Here is a 19,828-nt window from a genome sequence, read left to right as displayed (position 1 = left end):
GTATAGTTGAGTTGTATTATTTACTAAAAGTCTACATAGCATTTCTGCAAACTGACAGAAGGCAGAATTAAAAAGTAAAATCACTACAATATTGAACTGTACAAATTATTTCTGCTCCATATACTCTATCTGCAGTTCATTTTAATGTACCTGTAATTGGTGAGCCACCAGTCTTCTTTGGATCCACCCATGTCAGATTTGCAGAATCGTGTCTTATTGTAACAATCTTTGGAGGAGGAGGAGCATCTGGTACATCTAAAACATATATTTAGTATTATTAAGTAATCCAGACAGTAAATATGAGTAAGCACAATTTAGTATATAAATATGTTCTCTTAAACCTACCAAATGGATGTCTTGCAATAACTGATTCTGATTTTAGGCCTTCACCAACTCCATATTTATTTTCAGCACTCACTTTGAAGATATATTCTGTTCCTTCATGGAGTCTGGTTACTCTGAAGGAAGTCTTCTGAACAGCAGAAGCAGAGGTGACCCATTTGTTGGTCACAAAGTCTCTCTTTTCTAGTATGTAATTGGTAATTTCAGAGCCACCATCATCTTTAGGTGGTCCCCAAATCAGTGTTACTGCATCTGCAGTCACTTCATCAAACTTAATAGGAGCTGTTGGGATTCCAGGCTTGCCAACCACTTTAATAAATATAGTAGATTCTTTGGTTCCAGCAGGGTTTTTCAAAGTAATTGTATATTTTGAGGCATCATCTTTCTGACATTCACGTACTGTCAAGACAGTATTTACTGCAGAAGACTCAACAGTTACTCTTCCACTGTCAGTCAAGACTTTATCATCACCTTTCTTCCATGTAATTGCAGGTGGAGGTTTTCCACTAACTGGGATTTTAAGTCGGAAAGTGCTGCCCTCTCTGGCAACATAGCATAAGTCGGGCAAATCTTTTAAGTCGAGGTTTGGTGCAACTGCAAATACAAACAGATACACATAATTACATCATTTGGAGAGTAACACTACTGAGTTACAGTAAATATTTTCCTTTAAATTGTGAGAAGAGGCACATACCAACATCGTCTTTAGCCACAATTGAAATTTCACTTGGAGGACTATAACCAGAATCATTCTTGGCAGTGACTTTAAAGGTATACTCCTTCCCTTCAGTCAAGTCCTTCATTGTGTATTGCATATTTTTGGATTTCATTACTTCTCTCCACTTGCCCTCAGCAATTAAGTTCTCCACTACATATGCAGAAATACGACTTCCTCCATCACTTATTGGTCTCTTCCATCCAATTGTGCAAGATGATTTAGAAACAGCCAGTGGTTTCAGATCTACTACAGGTCCAGGTTTTTCTAGAATACAGTTATTCGATATGATTACTTTAAAGCATTTAATATATTTGGATATACAGTTTGCAAAGTTAAATTTATAAATTTGTATGTACATACTCTTTTTGCATCACTATTTCCCTTAACAAAGATGGTTACTTACCTGAAGCTCTAACAGCATCACGAGTTTCACATGGTTCACCAATACCATACTCATTTTCAGCCAACACCCGGAAAAAGTATGATTTGCCTTCATCAAGGTTAGAGATTCTAAATGATGTTTTGGGACAGTCAGTGGACACTGTAGCCCAAGCTTTCCTTTCAGCATCACGTTTCTCAACAATATAATTCTTCACTGGGCTGCCACCATCAATAATTGGAGGATCCCATGAAATCATAGCAGAGTCCTTAGAAGTCTCTTTAACGATGAGGTTAACAGGAGGTCCAGGGGTATCTAAATAATCAAAGAAACTATGAATTAATTTATGTATTTATTAAACATATTAGCTGAGTAAAGATGTAAAAAATATGTATAAACAGGCTACTGATATGGATAGATTTGAATGAGATTTGCACTGATGTATATATATTTTGAATATGTGCAAAAATGTAGTAGCAAGCAAGTACTTTGGTATAATATATCATTTTACAATCTAAAATACTATAATGCTAATCATAGAGAGAATATTGTAGCAAAAGATGGTAACAAAATTTTGTGTGCTTGGTAAACAATGGGCCTTCATTCACATTGTAACACATCTTCATTTATGTAACACGTATTCCAAACTCATATGGGACTACTTACCAAGCACTTTGACAACAATGGTGTAAGTTTTCACACCACTGCTGTTCTCTATTGTTAGGATGTATTTGCCAGCATCATATTTGTTAACATTTTCACAACGTACGAAAGTATCATGTTCAGTTGTTGAAATATCTAGGCCTTGTCTGTCTCGAATGTTAGCATTGAGTTTAGACCATGAAATCTTTGGTGCTGGGCGTCCTCTGACAGGCACATAAATCCTCATTGTAACACCAGCACGGAGCACAAGACCTTTCCTCAAATCAGCATCAAGCTCTCCTTCTGGGGCAACTGTTAAAACAGTAAAACAAATTAATAGTATTTTAATGTACTTAAGATCAATGCAAGACAGAAAATAGTATGAAAGGAAAACTTACTTAGAATATCCTTTGCCGTATGCTTATCTGGAACTTCACTAGGATCACTTTGACCAATTTTGTTCACGGCTGAAATTCGGAACTGATACTCTGTATTTTCCATTAAGCCAGTAACAGTGTACTTGGTTTCTTGAAGATTCTTAGGCAAATTGCATCTCACCCAGTTATCAGTGTCTGTTCTTTTAACTTCAACCAGATAACCAATGATTGGACTTCCACCATCATATGCTGGTTTGCTCCAGGAAAGACTTATACTGCTACGAGTTGTATCAACAGCCTTAGGGAAAGCTGGTGGTCCAGGAGGATCTGTAAATAAAGCGTAAAAAAATTGCTATTGCTACAAAATACTAAATTGTGGGGGAAGAATCTTTATTATAGGAAAGCCTGCACTTACACTGTGGATCAAGAGCGATTACTGCTTTTGATGAATCACTAGGCTTGCCTGGCCCAGCTTTGTTCAAAGCAGTCACCCTAAATTCATATTCATTATTCTCTTGTAGTCCGGTTGCTTTCACAGTCCGTTCAATGACAGGCTTCTTGGTTACTTTTGTCCAGTTGAAAGTCTTTGTATCACGCTTTTCAAGCATATATCCAGTGATTGGAGATCCCCCATCACTAGCAGGAGCTTTCCAGCTTACAGTCATATGATCTTTTGTTATGTTGCTGATTACTGGTGGTTCACATTTTCCTGGCACATCTATTAAACGAACAGAACATTATATTTAATTTATAGAAAGTGCTAAATAATAGTTTTACATGGCATATAGTAAAGTTGGTATCATTAGCCTTATATAGTAAAGTAGTACGTATTGTTTATCATCCATGGTTAACATTAAAATGTGTATTCTTTGAAATGTTTGTTTTTTAAATCTTCGATTTTCAGAACCTTAAACATTAAAGGATGGGTGGTAGAAAGAAAAATATGTTTCCATTGTATTCAATGTATTGTGATAGTAAAAGTGAAACAATATTTCAACATATCAAGCAGCTTACCATATGGATTCTTAGCAATCACAGATGCTGTTAAAATCGGATCACCGACACCATATTTGTTCTCAGCAGAGACGCGGAATTGATATTCATGTCCTTCAATCAATTTCTCCACACTGCAACTGGTTATCTGGACATTTGCAGTCACCTGTGCCCAGTTAGGACGGCTGGTTTCACGTTTGTCAATTACATAATTTGTAATATCAGAACCGCCATCTTCAAGTGGAGGCTCCCAGCTAAGCATGGCCCGGTCAGAATACATATTGTTTATCTTAATAGAGGCAGGAGGTCCTGGTTTGTCTAAATTAAAAAAATAAAAGGACTATGAGATCCATATCTCCATAAATTATTTAAAGTATACGACAAGACAACATGAAGAGCATTAAACTTACCTAGCACTTTCAGCTTGATGGTTGCTGACTTAGAACCACTTGCATTTTCAGCTACAATAGTATATTCTCCTGTTTCCTTACGGTTAACACTAAACAGCTCTAATAGGAAGAGGTTCCTCTTTGATGAAATTTTAATACCCTCTGCAAGCTTCACATCCGTTCCATCCTTTTTCCAGCAGACAGTTGGCATAGGCTTACCAAATACTTGAGCATCAAGACATACATTTGCCCCTGCTTTGACTGTGATCAGAGATTTCATCTGTATGCTGAGATCAATCTTTGGTGGAACTGCAAACAATAGTATGAAATGTAATACACCGCAAAATTAATGTTATTTATATTGTCTTTTTTCTTAAAATGGTATTCCAAGACATTTTAAAATTTTGGCATTGCCGCAATACCAATGTGGGCTACTGCACTACAGTCAGTTCTTTCTGCCTTATCCGCTGACCATAGTGAAAGCGGCACCTGTCCTTCATCAATAGCAAAAGTTTAAAATGTCCAGAAAAAAAAACCTTTAAATCATAAAGTACATACCATTTTCTGCTTGTATGGTGATTGGATCTGATGGTTCAGATGGCCTGCTAATATTGATTGCAGTCTTGGCAATTGCCCTGAACTGGTACCGCTCAGTTTCTTCCAAATCAGTGACAGTATATTCTTCTGTAGGAACTTGAGAAGCAGTAGTGTTGCATTTTACCCATTTTTCACCAGGAAGCTTGCAAGCCTCTACTAGATAGCCAATTATTTTACTGCCGCCATCATGCTTTGGCCTGGTCCACACAAGCGAAACTGTACTCTTGGTGATATCAACAACTTCTGGTTTTCCAGGAGGATCTGCAAATCAACATTACTTGTTAGTGTTTTGTTGTATTAAATTTTACTGAAATTGTTATGAGTATTGCAAGTTTTCAACATATTTTTTAATATATATAATACATACCAACTGGTGTTCTTGCTGTGACATACTCTGTAGGTTTGCTGGGCTTGCTGGATCCAGCTCTATTCAGAGCATAGATTCTGAAAGTGTATTCTAAGCCTTCAATCATACCCACGCATGGATATTCTGTTGTGCGCACTAAAGTATCATTGGCTTTCACCCACAGTAAGCTGTTTCTTTCCTTACGTTCTATTGTATAACCTGTAATGGGGCTTCCTCCATCATTATCAGGTCTATCCCATGCAACGAATATGCAATCTTTGTTGACTTTGGTAATATGAGCATTCTTTGGTTCGCTGGGAACATCTGAAAATGTAACAAGAAAGAGTTTTTGTATTTTTAATTTACCTGCCCATATGATTTTATGCTTTACATAAAAAACTTAAAACATATACTGCTTTTATGATTGTTGGATGTTGCTATTTTTATAAGAACTCAAAACTAATTTGATATTACCTATACAGCAATCTGGATTTTTTTCTATAGATACCTGACCCCAGTCGATGTGAGAGTCATTGCTGTCCTGACTTGCCTTTCTATCATTATCACACATGGTGCTGTGTGGCCATCGTTACTGCACACAGTGACTTCATGTCCTGGTTGCTGTGAACTTGTAAATATTTTTTACCAGTGTTTATTACCCAGTGTAGTGTTATGTACCAGACCTGTCACTTCTACCTCAACATATGGTCTTGGGCAGAGGCGTAACTTGAGGCTCCTGGGCCCCAATGCAAAACCTGTACCAGGGCCCTCAACTATAATGCTTTATTCATGGTACTGGGCTCCCTATATGGAGAAAAGAGGCCTTATGGGCCCTCTAAGGCTCCTGGGCCAGGGTGCAACTGCATCCCCTGCATTCCCTATAGTTACGCCAGTGGTCTTGGGGTATTCAGCCTTCTGTTTTCGATTTTTCACATAACTTTGTAGTCAATAAATATTTTAAAGTCGCTGGAGAAAAAAAATAATTCGAAACATTACATACCGAATGGGAATTTTGCAATAACGCGATCTGATACAGTTGGTTCTGAAATTCCAAATCGGTTCTCAGCACGAACTCTGAAAATGTATTCTTGTCCTGCAATGAGCTTTCCAACACGACAACTAGTTTTGGTAACTGAAGTTACAGCCGTAATCCAGTCTCCTCTGCTCACATCACATTTTTCAACAACATAGTTAGTAATGTTACTGCCACCATCTTCAAGAGGCAAATGCCATGAGAGTGTGCAAGCATCAGAGTCTATGTCAGTAGCTTCAAATGGTGGTTGAGGTGGATCTGGGACATCTGTAGAAAGCAGGAACAAATAAAAAATTTACTAACTGTACCTTTCCTTTTTTGACAGATACTATATGATAGAGTTACTAATTCATACATACCCATTACTATTACACGCACTCTCTGTGTAGCTACACCACCGCTGTTTTCTGCAGACACAGAGTAGAAGCCACTGTCTTTCCTTGTTACATCCTTTATTAAAAGAACTGTGGAGTTCTGTGATTTATGTACAGCTAGGCGACTTGATGGCATTACATCAGTTTCTGCTTTCAACCACCTCGATAAAGGAGCTGGCTTTCCATAGACATGTGCTTCAATTCTAAGTTTCTGTCCTGCTTTGATAGTATAATTTTCAGGTAATAATACCTTAGGTGGCACTGTAAAAAAGGTATATTTATATGTTAGCCTAGAAGTCTGTACCAGTTAGAAACTGAAATGTCATTAATAACATGCCCTTCAGATCATTGGAAAACGCGTCATTTCACTTACGGAGCTGTTCTTTAATTTCAAATAATCCTTCAGTTTCCCTTGGCATGCTGACTCCAACAGAGTTTCTTGCGGCTACTCTGAACTTGTATTTTGTGCCTTCTTTTAGGCCGACGACAACAATATTTAGATCTTTCACAACAGAATACTGAGTCCAGTGGTTCTCTGGTTGGCCTTCTATCTGGAAGCTAATGATATAACCATCAATTTTGGCTCCTCCATCTCGTAATGGTGGAAGCCAAGCCAGGGTAGCACTGTTCTTTGTTATTTCCGTAACATCAAGTTTTTTAGGTGGATCAGGTACGCCTATTGAAATACACACAAAAAAAAGAATAATAATGAAAAATACTGGTTTAAGTGTAATCATTTTTTTTCTTTATACTTATTAGGAAAATGTTTTCTATCCTCAAGTATTACAGAACTAATGTTAAGAATAGCAACACCAACTGTTTCTATTTAATGATCTCTTTGCATCCTATCCAGAGTAAATGTTCAAAGGAGGACACACCTACTCAGTCTTGTTTCTGTGACAGACAAAGAATAGACATAGCAGGTGGCGCTATTCTTATACTAGTCCTGGAATATCAGGGGATAGAAACTATTTTTTAAATAAGTGTGAAGACAAATAATTGTTTTTAATCATGGGCTGGATGTAACTGGAAACAATATTTTTAATGGGATAATCTCTTTAACCACTTAAGACCAGGCTGTTTTGTACCTTAAGGACCAGACACCTTTTAGGGATTTTAGCCATGTGGTAGTTTTACAGCCCTATTTTTTTCCTTTGGCTGCCAAAATTATTTTTGCTGCATTTTTTCCCTGTGACATATAGGGCTATTTTTTAATATCTTTTTCACTGACTTTTTTTCAGTTTTTTAGTTTTATTGGAGGTAAAAAGCTAAAAAAATGTGTTTTTTTCTTTAACATATATATATATATATATCTTTTAAATTTGTACATTTACACTAAAATAAAGTATGGGAATGGGTTCATCATTTCGTTTTCGATATTTTGATATATAATATGTATGGGTTTGGATTACAGGGCGCATATAGCAATGGTTTTGGTTGGTGTTGGCTTTGGGTTATATTCTTTTTTTGCATATATTGTTGTTTTATTCTGTAATTTTGTTTTACTTATTTAAGGCGTCTGAGGAGCATTCACATTATTATTTTTTTTTTTTATTTGACATTTTTCCACTGTAGCTGAGGCATCCATAAGAACCCCAGTTACAGGGAAAACATCCCCTGTAGTGACATTAGTCACTGACATAGCTGATCAGGGTCTTCTAGGACCCTGTAGCTCTGCTGCGCCAGAGATCACCCAGCGGTCATTGACTGCCGGCTCGCGTAGTGGAAGAAATATTTCCACTTTCACTTGTTAGTACATATCACTCATTGAGCACTGTGTACTAAATGAAGGAGGGGGCAAAATGGGTAAAAAACCCACTTCTCCCTTCTCCTCCGGGTTATCAGCTGTGACTAACAGCTGACAACCTGTCCTGCTTCTGATTGATTGCAAAAGCAGGAGGCTTTAATCTCCACCCTAATTTTACATACGGCTGGGCTTTAAGCCCGGGACCAAGTGCCGTAAATTTACAGTGCTTGGTCCTTAATGGGTCCTTAAAGTTTAAAGAAAAACAATGTGCATAGCAAGTTCATTCCTCACTATAATCAGTATAAGTTATACAGTATATGGTAGAATACTTACTTAAAGGATCTGTTGCAAGTACAGTCTTTGGTGTGTCTCTAGGAACACCGGATCCATATTCATTGACAGCAGTAACTCTGAAAAAGTATTCTGTTCCTGGTACAAGATTGGCAACTTTGAAACTAGTTTTCTTCCAGTCTGCCACTACTGTTGCCCATGTCTTCCTGTCTACTTCTCTTCTTTCTAAGATATAATGAGTCACTGGACTTCCACCATCATTTTCAGGAGGCACCCATGAAAGTTGACATGACATTTTTGTAACATCTGAAATAGTAAAATCTGCCACAGGTCCTGGGGTATCTATACAAAAAAAATCAGATTTCATTAATATATGCAAAACTAAAACACACAACCCTCAATATCCCATTACTTTATTTCATCATCTTTAACTTACCAAGTACTCTCACATTGACGAATACTGCCTTTTCTCCTGCGGCATTAATAAGTGACAATGAGTATTTGCCAGAATCATCACGAGTGGAGTTGGGAATAACTAAGAAAGCCATTGTATCAACAATATCAACTTGTCCTTTTCTAACAACATTATCTACACCCATTCTTCTCCATGTAACTTTAGGTGCTGGTCTTCCTCTTACTACTGCAAACAATCGGATAGGACATCCTGCTCTTACAGTGACCAATTTTCTCATGCTTGCATCCAACTCAATTTCAGGAGTTTCTGAGAACAAACATTTAAGAAAAAAACTTAGCATATTGAAATACTTGGTTGATTTAACAAGTCTTCTACAGTATAAACTAAAAATTACCCAATATTTCTTTAGGTGAAACAGCTTCTTTCAGTTCAGCAGGTCGTCCGATGCCAACCTGGTTCTGTGCTGAAACTCTAAACTCATATTCCTGTTTTTCACTAAGACTTGTCACAGTAAACTGTGTATGAATAAGCTGGGCAGCAACATTACATCTCTTCCAGCCTGCCTCAGCATCCTTAGATTCACCTTTAGGTCTCATTTCTACAATATAACCAATTATTGGGGCACCACCATCATATACAGGTTTTCCCCATCCAAGAATAATGGAGGTCTTTGTGCTGTCAACCACTTTGAAATTTGATGGTGGACCAGGAGGTTCTGAAGTATAAGCAAAAACATTAAATAACATAATAAGTTTATGGAATATATTAGAATAGTACAGTACAATAATGCAATTAATGATATAAATTACCTATTGGGTCTTTGGCAACCATAGGTCTTGACGGGCCACTTGGATCTCCTAGGCCAATTTCATTTTCAGCTTTAACACGGTACTGGTATTCATGGCCTGGGATAAGATTGGTGACTTTAAGGCGCCTTTCTGGTATTGCAGATTTAGTTACAGCAACCCATCTCAATGATCGCTTTTCTTTTTTCTCAAGGATGTATCCAGTGACAGACTTGCCACCATCATATTCTGGTGGATTCCAGACCACAGTCATTTCTTCCTTGCTTACTTTGCTGACTTCTGGAGGCTCTGGAGGTCCAGGTCTATTGTATCGTGTTTTAGCAACTATTGGTTTGGTTTCTGTTGGTGGACCAGTACCCATTTTATTCTCTGCACGAACTCTAAAGAGGTATTCATTACCTTCTATGAGTCGAGTTACCTGAGCATGATTTAGGATCACAGACGAAGAGTATATTGACCATACCATGCGCCTGCTCTCACATTTCTCTATGATATAGTTTTGTATCTCACTTCCACCATCATCTTCTGGTTGGTCCCAACTCAGTGTACATCTGTCAGTTGTTATATCTGAAATCTTCAGATTTTGTATTGGTCCAGGAACATCAAGAACATTGACAACAGCATGTGCACTAAAACTTCCAGCAGGATTTGTGGCTGTGACTAAATATTTACCACTATCAGACCTCCTAGATTTTTCCAGAATAAATTTGGTGAAATCTGCTCCATTTTCAATCTTTAACCTAGGTGAGGTTGTTATATCTGTTGTCGCTTTGTCTTTTGCCCATGCTATTTCTGGCTGTGGTTTTCCTCTTACTCCAGCTTCAAGTCTTATTGTTTCTCCAGCTTTCACAACTAGCACTCCAATCAATTTCAAGTCAAGAGCAGGTTTTAGGAGTTCCTCTTTTACTAAGACCTCACTTGTCTTAACCCAGTTGCTTTCACCTCCTTCATTCTTAGTCTGAACTCTAAATTGGTATAGCTGATTTTCATTGCATTTATCTATAAGATAGCTTGTCTCTTTAATACTGCCTTTATGGACTCTTTCCCATTCATCTGAATCTTTTGGTTTTCTTTCAACATGGTATGATAGGTTGGGGCTTCCACCATCATAATCTGGCCGTCTCCATTTCAGATAGACAAATGTTTTTCCTACTTCAGCAATATGAAGGTTTTCTGGTTCCCCAGGCTTTTCAACTGGATTAATAGCTAGGATGGGTGTCTTGGTTTCAGTAACAGGACCAGGCCCAACTTTGTTTTCTGCACAGACTCTGAAGAAATATTCATGATTTTCTATAAGATTTGCTTTAACTAACCTCTTTGTAAGATCAGAGGAAATTACATACCATCCTCTTTGACTTGGTTCACGATATTCCACAATATAGTTTGTTATTTCTGAGCCTCCATTATCTTGTGGGTTTTCCCATGAAACCATGCAAGAATCTTTAGTGACATAGCTTATTTTAAGGTTCTGGCAAGGTCCAGGTCTGTCTAGAACATTTACAATGACCACACCCTGTGCTTGACCACTGGTATTCTTCGCCACAATTGTATATTTTCCATGATCAGCTCTTACTGCTGATTTTATTTGCAAACCAACTGGTGGAAAGTCTTGAGTTATTTCAGTTCTGTTGTCTTTAGTTACTAACTTCCCATCTCTCGACCATGTAATGTCTGGGTCTGGTCTGCCTTTAACACGAGCAGTAATATTAATTGTTTGGCCAACCCGAACAGTTAACAAGTCACGACATATCAAATCAAGATCAACCTCCGGTGGATGAAGAATATCCTTTGCAATAACAGATTCTGGAAGTTCTCTAGGTTCACCTTCTCCAATGATATTTGCTGCTTTAATACGGAATCTGTACTCATTTCCTTCAATCAGGCCGGGCACTCTAAAAGCACATTGCTTAATGAGATCATCAGTGTTAATTCTGGACCACTGAGCTGTACCTGATTTTTGACATTCAACAACATATCCTAAAATTGGACTTCCACCATCTCTAGTAGGCTTTGTCCATACTAAGTCAGCTGTCTCTCTGCTCTTGTCTTTAAGTTTGGGATTAATTGGTGGCCCTGGTGGTGTTATAGGACGGGAAGCTTTTATTGGATCAGATACTGGTGATGGCTTACTGAGTCCAGCAATATTCTCAGCAAATACTCTGAATTCATAGGTGTTGCCTTCATATAGCCCAGTAGCACGGTATCTAAGATCAAGTACTGGTGTCTTGTTTACTCTTACCCATTTACCAGAAACTTCTCTTCTTTCAACAATATAGCCACTAATTGGACTGCCACCATCAGATTTAGGAATTGTCCATGCTATGGTTGCAGCATTTTCGGTTATATCTGATACCACTGGCTTCCCAGGTGGGGATGGTGGATCAAACATATGCTTGGCAACAGTTGGCTGAGATTCTAAAGGTTTGCCAATACCCATTTTGTTTTCAGCGCTAACACGGAAAGTATATTCATAACCTTTTTGAAGTCTGGGAATCTTAGCCTTAGTTTGAGTACTTCCAGAGCTTACTATTCCCCAAGTTGCCTTCTTGCCTTCACACTTCTCAACAATGTAGTTCATTACTGGAGTTCCTCCATCATCTTTTGGTGGCCTCCAAGAGATCACCATATAGTCTGGTGTAACTTCCAGGATATTTAATGGGCCTGTTGGTGGTCCAGGAACATCTAAAACTGTGAGGTGCAAAGCAACTGTTTTACTTCCAGCAATATTTGATACTGTCAGTTGATATTCTCCTGTATCCTTTCTTGTACAATTTGTGATTGTAAGCACAGTTGAAAAATTGTCAGTATCAATTTTGTAGTTGCCTTCTGATTTTATTTCTGCACTGTCAGTCACCCACTTAGCAGTTGGAACAGGGATTCCTCTCATGATTGCAGGAAATCTTACAGTTGTACCTGCTTTGACCACGATACCTTCTATTAATTTAACATCAACTTCTATGCTTGGTGCAGCTAGAAAGAGAAGCAAAAAAGGAGACATTTAGCATGGGAAAATCCAATGTGTTAATGATTATGATGAATATTGTTGTAAATTACCTATTTTTTCTTGGCACTCAATTGGTATAGTTACATCTGGGCGACTGAGTCCAGCAATGTTTTGAGCTCTTACACGGAATTTGTAAATTTTTCCATGCTTCAGCCCTGTAACAAGGCATTCTGGTATGCTAACAGTCTTAAAGTTGGTCCAGTCTTCTGCACCATCTTCTTGATAGTCGACTACAAAACCAGTGATTTCAGAACCGCCATCACGGTCTGGATAGTTCCAAGCAAGAGACACTTCAGTTTTATCTACATCTACATGATGCAGATTCTTTGGTGGTCCAGGTGGATCTGTACAGTAAATAAATATACAAATTATATGTTGGTGCCCATGTGAAAAAAATACACATTTGACTAATAGGATTGTATGAAATACTTACATATTGGATCAACAGCCTTTATTGGTTTAGGTGATTCAACATAAGGACCACGCCCAAACTGGTTCTCGGCAGCAACTCGGAACATATATTGTGAGCCTTCCATAAGATGTTTAGCTATAATGCTGTGCTTTTTAGATGTAGTTGATATGGGTACCCAACGAGGGTTAGAAACATCACGCTTCTCAACAATATAGTTGCTAATGACTGCTCCACCAGTGTCCTCTGGCTCTCTCCAGGTAAGATAACATGAATCTTTTCTGACTTCAGTGATTTCTAGATTCCTTGGTGGGCCAGGTTTATCTAAATTAAAAGCAGTAATAATTATTATTTAGTCTTTTGCTACTTTAAATAAACAGAAAAATGAAATGCATATATCTTACCAAGAACAGTAACTTTAACTTCAACAGTCTTAGTGCCAGCTTCATTTTCTACTGTCAAAGAATACATTCCTGCATCTTCTTTGATAGAGTTACGTATTTCAAGCTTGCTACCAACGGGTGTAACCACAATATCTGCCTTCACAGGTACTTCTTTGCCATCCTTCTTCCAAGTTACTTTGGGGAATGGCATTCCTTTGATTACAGCACTGAGTGTTATAGTATTTCCAGCCTTTACCTGTTGCTCCCGTGCCATGTTTGCATCAATTAACAGCTCTGGTGGTTCTGTGTTAGAAAAAGAAAACAATTTTGGAAATACTGTTGACAATGATGTTTGCTTAAATAAGTATCACCTGTTTTAGTATAATAAACTTACCAAGCCTGTCTTTTACTTCAACTGGGTCCCGGACATAAACAGGCTCAGATTCACCAGCAGAATTAACTGCTTTTATTCTAAACTTGTATGTTCCACCTTCTATGAGTGCAACCACTTTGTGTTTTGTATCAGGACAGCCATCAGGGGCATGATTGGATTTCTTCCATTCTTCTTCACCGACCTTTTGGTATTCAACAAGGTAGCCAATAATTTTTCCTCCACCATCATGTCTTGGGGGATGCCAAGACAAGTCAACAGAATTCTTGGTTTTGTCAACTGCTTCTGGGTTCACTGGTGGACTTGGTTTGGCTAGAAAAAAAAACAGAAAGTATAGGACTTGTTCACTTATCTGGATTAATAGCTTAACCCTTTCCAATCCAATTTGTAACCTGGTTTTCCTAGGGGGCTTACTCTTTTTTTGCCGTTATACAACGGCACTATATGCTGGCTAAACCAGTACTGCATTGGGTGACACGTTGGATAGGCTCCGACAGCAGAAAGGCTGGCAATATACAGTAAGAAAACACCGACGGATGTCTTTCAACATCGGAACTGTACAGCCTTAAATCATAATGTCTTCAGAAGTCAGACAGTGGATTGGAAAGGGTTAATATGCCACATGAACTAATCATTTTTAAACATTTAAGGCTCTCTTCCTACTAAATCTCTACTATGACTTGTTGGAGTAGTGCTTTATACAAACATGAAGGAGTTTTTTGTATTTTTTTTTTAAGTTGATGGAAATAAACTACAAAAGGTTATGTAAAAATATGGATTCACTCAAGCAGAACATCAAAAGAAAATAGACAAACAAAATAATACTAATGGAGAGAGCTATAAAGCAATGGTTGAGGGAATTCAAAAAGTGCACATACCTATTGGATCATTGGCAAAAATTGGTTTGGATGGTGGACTTGGGTCACCTATACCAACTTCATTTTCTGCAGATACTCTAAATTCATATTCACATCCCTCAAGCAGATCTGTAACTCTATATTGTGTATCTGGATAAATTGGCTCTCTTGAGACTTTGGTCCATCTCTTGGACATTGTTTCTTTCTTTTCTACAATATAGGCAAATATGGGTTTTCCACCATCACGTGGTCTGTTCCACAAGATCAATGCAGAATCTTTTCTTATTTCCTTAACAAGTGGTTGTTCAGGTGCTTCAGGAACTCCTAAAAATATAAACATTTCTAATTAAATTATGTTCTTGGTAGAAAGTTATATGTTTTTTAAAGTTAAGAGTGTGGCTTACTGTAGCGATCTTTGGCCTTCATTTCATCAGATATAAGAGGATCGCTAATGCCATATGTATTTTCAGCGCAGATTCGAATGCTGTACTCTCGTCCTTCAAGAAGTTTAGGAATTTTGCAGGTTGTTTTAGTAGCTGCTGATGTTACAGACATCCACACATCTCTGCCGCTATCTTTCTTTTCAACAATATAGTTAGTGATTGCGCTACCACCATCATCGAGAGGAGGTTTCCAGGAGACAATCATATGATCTTTATGGACTTCATCAAATATCACGGGACCAACTGGTGGCTGTGGTCGATCTATGTAAAGTAAGTAATAAATTGCATAGAATGTCACTTTATTTCTCTTTAAAGTGTTTAAGCAATATACTATTTTACTAAATAAATATATATGTATATATATATATATATATATATACACACACATGAGATCATCACAAAATATGTTTGTTTTTCAAGGTAGGCTGCTTACCGACTACAGTTACTTCACAGACTCCCTTTCTTGATCCACTGCTATTTTCAACAGCTACACAGTATTTTCCTGAATCTTCTCTGACAGACTTGAATGTGCCCAGACACAGAGTTTTTGGAGTAGTCTGAATCTTTGTACGTTCATTGTCTTTAACAGTTACACCATCTTTAAACCAGGTAATCTTTGGTGCTGGTTTGCCAGAATACCGGCCACTCATAGCAAAAGCTTCTCCAACTCTTACAATCAATTTATCTCTGAAGTCGAGCTCAATTGCTGGAGGTTCTGTAAATAAAAGTCAATAACAATATTATAGTAAGGATTACAACCCTTTGATTTTGGGAAGGTGAAATAAACAGAAAAATGCATACCTAATTCATCTTTGCAAGTAACTGGTTTTGTGCTGAATGAAGGCTTTCCTTGCCCAACAATGTTGACAGCACTGACACGATATTCATATGTGTCACCCTCTTTCAAACCATCATGGCTATATGTCCTATTTAAGAGCTTTTCTTTGGTGACTCTGTAGAATTTGTCTTTTCCAATGAGTCGGCATTCCAAGACATAACTTGTAATGTCAGATCCTCCATTGTATTTTGGTGGATTCCAGCTCAAACTTATTGAATCTTTTTTGATTGCTGTTACTTGGAGATCCTCAGGACGCTCAGGTACAGCTGCAATGGAGAAGATGCGGCACTTAAAATTTGATACCTAGCTCAGGATATATAATCAAAAAGGTATATATCATTTGAGAAATGTCATGTTTAAAAAAAAATCTATTAACTTACACATTGGCTCTCGTATAACTATTTCTTTGCTAGTTTCCACAAATGGACCCATTCCAATAATATTTTCAGGTGCAATACGGAAGAAATATGCCACTCCTTCAATGAGCCCTTGAACTGTTGCATTTTGTCTTGTCACAGTGTATGTCACGGGTGTCCATCCTCTACGATCAGATTCACGTTTTTCAATGATATAATTAGTAATAGTTGAGCCTCCATCATCTTCGGGTGAGAACCAGGTCAGTTTGCATGAGTCATTTGTTAGATTTTCAGTTTGGAATGGTTGGCATACTGGACCAGGGACATCTGTAATTAAGCGAAAATCAGCTTACTGTATATAACATTTGCAACATTTGCTTTAGCAGTGCTTTTCATAGCATGTATTATACAACATTTAATATAGATATAATCTGATTTAATGTCTCTATTACCTAGAACGTCAACAATGATAGTCTTTCTTCTTTCACCTCCAGCATTTTTTGCAATCAGATTGTACATTCCTTGATGATGTCTCTGGCAATTTTTTATAACCAGAGATGAACTTATTGCTGTTGTCTCAATGTTAGCTTCAGGTGGTAAGGATTTGTCATCTCTGTTCCAAGAAATTTCAGGTGCTGGCTTTCCAGAAACATAAGCTATAATTCGGATAACACCACCAGCATGGACAACAATTCTGTCTTTGACACTGGCATCCAGCTGAATATCAGGTAACACTGAAGGAATAAAGAAAAAGCAGATTTAAATCATTTTTATATACAAGACATTTAGCAGAAAAGGGACAATGCAATATTGAATGGTACTTATTAAATATATAATTGTGATTTTTTACTGTTTGTCCTAAATAAAACTAAACTAACAAATGTTCAAAAGCTCAAAGAGCTCAGTGTAGATACCTGTGCGATCTTTGGCTTCAACAGCATCAGCGACATTGCCAGGTTCTCCAACACCAGCAGCATTAACAGCTCTTACTCTAAACCTGTACAAGCTGCCTTCTTTGAGCCCAGATACCACAAATTTGGTGCCTCTCACTTCTTTGTCTTTAGCCTACAGAGAAAATACAGATGTTTCTTTTCAACAGTACAATGCCGAAACTCTAAATAAGTTCAAATACCAATTTAATATCTTTTTATAAACTTTTATAAATGTATATCTATGAAAACAAATAAGGAAGCAAATATAAACTAAAATACTTAGTGAACCAAATTTAATTTATGAGGATATTATTCCGCAAATATTATTAGCATTATTATAGTAGTAAAAGCTTGTACATACCTTTTCCCATTCTTCTTTTCCTTCTTCTTTGAATTCTACAATGTATCCAGTGACTGGAGAGCCTCCATCTTTAGCTGGTGGAGTCCATTCTAGATCAGCTGTAGACTTGGTCCAGTCTGTAACCTTTGGAATTGGTGGTCCAGGTGGAGCTGAAAAAGATAAATATTATCTATAAATGTTCCAATACAACAAAATATATTTCTATGGCTGTTTTCTGTACTTTAGTATAGACAGTTTAGCCTTTTTTACTCACAAATAGGATCTCTAGCAGTAGCTGGATTAGATGGTAGGCTTGGTGGTCCAACACCAGCTGCGTTAATAGCAAGTACTCTAAACTGATAGTCACATCCATCAATGAGTCCTGTGACATGGTGAGAAACACCAAGTGGCATAATTTTGATAGGATCACGATTAACTCTCTTCCATCTCTTTCCAGTGGTCTCTTTAACTTCCAGCCAGTAACCTGTCACTGGTGATCCACCATCATATTCTGGCTCTTCCCAGTTGACAGTCATACTATCTCGTGTAACGCTACTGATTGAAGGTTTATCACACTGTCCTGGAACAGCTGTGGAAACATAAAATATATTTTAATTATCTTGTCAATTATATTAATTTAGTAGTTGTTTTTGAAGATCCAGTACACAAAACTTACAATATAGATTTCTTGCTGTTTCAGGTTCACTATCAAGTGGAAGACCAACACCATACTTGTTCTGGGCCATAATACGGAACACGTATTCATGACCTTCAACTAGTTTTGGTATTGTGTATATACATTCTTTAGCATCTTTAGCAACTGGGGCCCATATTTTTCTGTTAGCTTCTCTCTTTTCAATTACATAGTTTGTAATTTTAGAGCCTCCATCATCTTTTGGAGGTAACCAAGCCAAAGTCATATTTTCAGCTGTAATTGATTCAAATTTAATTGGTCCTTCTGGTGGTCCGGGACGTCCTATAAATAAGAAAATGATGGTTTTAATAGATATCATATTTCATAGAAGATCTATAATTATTTATGAAAACATGTTAATAATAATAGATTACTTAGCACAGTTTGTAAAAATTATAATTACCTAGGACATTCAATCGCATTTCCTTTGAATCAATTCCCAGGTTGTTTTCTGCTGTAAGAGTATATAAAGCAGTATCTTTTCTTCGAGACTGGTGGATCAGCAAAGTGCAGCTATCTTCACCAACAACTTTGTTAACATGCTGATCATATTGGACTGGTATTTTATCATCAGGCTTGTTTGGAGGTGCTTTATACCATTTCAAAGTTGGGAAAGGAACACCCTTTATCTTTGCAACAATACTGATATCTGTTCCCTCTTCTGCCTCCAAAAATTCATTGAGTTCAATAGATGGTGGGCCTGAAAATAGGTAGAATGAGAATGATCAAAGTATAAGATAAAATTAGATAGAAATATAAATAACTTAAATGCAGTTTTCCTGCTCAAAAAATCCACTTACAAGTCTGGTCTTTGACTGCCACAGGGCCTACAGTTGAAGATGGCTTGCTCTGTCCAGCCTCATTTACAGCTCTAACGCGGAATTCGTATTCAGCTCCTTCTTTTAGGTCTTCAACAGTGAATTTTGTTTCTTCTACATCTCGTTTGTTACATTTCTTCCAGGTTTCTTTGCTTTCTCCAGTTGGATCCCAAAGTAAGCGCTCAATGATATAATGAGTCACAGGTGCACCTCCATCATTCTTTGGGGGCTTCCATGTTAATGCCACTGAATTCTTTGTCACAAGACCAACTTTTAGCCTTGTAGGTGGTTCAGGAGGATCTTTAAATTAAGAAAACAAATATTACTATAAATGTAAATAGTGTTTTAGGAAAATTTTAAAAGTATATTACATGTCAAAAGAATAGTCATATGGATGATTACATAACATTTTTAATGACATGGCTGTACACTTACGTATTGGGTCTCTTGCTCTTGTCCTTTGAATGGTTGAAATAGGAGGTCCAGTTCCAAACCTATTTTCTGCTGTTATTCTGAAGTGGTATTCTTGCCCATCAATTAGATCTGGTACAGTAAATGATGTTCCTGCACAATCTGTAGTCACTCTGCTCCATGATTTGCCTTCAACTGTCTTCTTTTCAACAATGTAGTTCTTAATTCTATCTCCACCATCATTATCTGGGGCTTTCCAAGTAAGTTTAGCAGTGGATCTTGTCACATCACTAACTTTGAGATCCTTTGGTGGCCCTGGAGCATCTGTAATGTAAAATATACAATATATGTATCTTATTTTCATAAAATAAAATATCCTCATATGTAAAAAGTATTCAGACAAAAATTGTTTGTGTTGTGTGCAACAACCAATAGGATTTCATATTAACATAACTAGGCTGGAAAAAAGACAAATGTCCACCCAGTTCAGCCTGTTTCCACCC

The 19,828-nt window shown here is 37.4% G+C and overlaps 1 protein-coding gene across 1 annotated transcript in view; it reads right to left on the bottom strand.

Annotated features, from left to right (window-relative positions):
- Positions 1-19,828, bottom strand: part of TTN (titin) — a 266,817-nt gene that overhangs the window by 50,243 nt on the left and 196,746 nt on the right. Inside the window, exons 242-276 of the mRNA XM_066577800.1 lie at positions 19,350-19,649; positions 18,897-19,214; positions 18,500-18,796; positions 18,079-18,378; positions 17,677-17,991; positions 17,424-17,572; positions 17,045-17,195; positions 16,583-16,864; positions 16,155-16,457; positions 15,738-16,040; positions 15,370-15,651; positions 14,898-15,197; positions 14,515-14,817; positions 13,640-13,948; positions 13,267-13,548; positions 12,887-13,186; positions 12,504-12,797; positions 9,453-12,419; positions 9,038-9,358; positions 8,665-8,949; positions 8,271-8,570; positions 6,564-6,866; positions 6,176-6,451; positions 5,784-6,083; positions 4,805-5,107; positions 4,399-4,698; positions 3,862-4,149; positions 3,473-3,769; positions 2,874-3,176; positions 2,480-2,785; positions 2,106-2,393; positions 1,464-1,754; positions 1,037-1,324; positions 346-936; positions 151-255 (exon numbers count right to left, since the gene is read on the bottom strand). Of these exons, the coding sequence (XP_066433897.1) occupies positions 151-255; positions 346-936; positions 1,037-1,324; positions 1,464-1,754; positions 2,106-2,393; positions 2,480-2,785; positions 2,874-3,176; positions 3,473-3,769; positions 3,862-4,149; positions 4,399-4,698; positions 4,805-5,107; positions 5,784-6,083; positions 6,176-6,451; positions 6,564-6,866; positions 8,271-8,570; positions 8,665-8,949; positions 9,038-9,358; positions 9,453-12,419; positions 12,504-12,797; positions 12,887-13,186; positions 13,267-13,548; positions 13,640-13,948; positions 14,515-14,817; positions 14,898-15,197; positions 15,370-15,651; positions 15,738-16,040; positions 16,155-16,457; positions 16,583-16,864; positions 17,045-17,195; positions 17,424-17,572; positions 17,677-17,991; positions 18,079-18,378; positions 18,500-18,796; positions 18,897-19,214; positions 19,350-19,649 (12,900 nt within the window). The remainder of the gene's footprint in view (positions 1-150; positions 256-345; positions 937-1,036; positions 1,325-1,463; positions 1,755-2,105; positions 2,394-2,479; positions 2,786-2,873; positions 3,177-3,472; positions 3,770-3,861; positions 4,150-4,398; positions 4,699-4,804; positions 5,108-5,783; positions 6,084-6,175; positions 6,452-6,563; positions 6,867-8,270; positions 8,571-8,664; positions 8,950-9,037; positions 9,359-9,452; positions 12,420-12,503; positions 12,798-12,886; positions 13,187-13,266; positions 13,549-13,639; positions 13,949-14,514; positions 14,818-14,897; positions 15,198-15,369; positions 15,652-15,737; positions 16,041-16,154; positions 16,458-16,582; positions 16,865-17,044; positions 17,196-17,423; positions 17,573-17,676; positions 17,992-18,078; positions 18,379-18,499; positions 18,797-18,896; positions 19,215-19,349; positions 19,650-19,828) is intronic.

The sequence above is a fragment of the Eleutherodactylus coqui genome, chromosome 8 (genome assembly GCF_035609145.1).
Source record: "Eleutherodactylus coqui strain aEleCoq1 chromosome 8, aEleCoq1.hap1, whole genome shotgun sequence".
Classification (NCBI taxonomy): domain Eukaryota; kingdom Metazoa; phylum Chordata; class Amphibia; order Anura; family Eleutherodactylidae; genus Eleutherodactylus; species Eleutherodactylus coqui.
The sequence above is the reverse complement of the archived record's forward strand: the minus strand, read 5'-3'. Positions and strand labels throughout refer to the sequence as shown.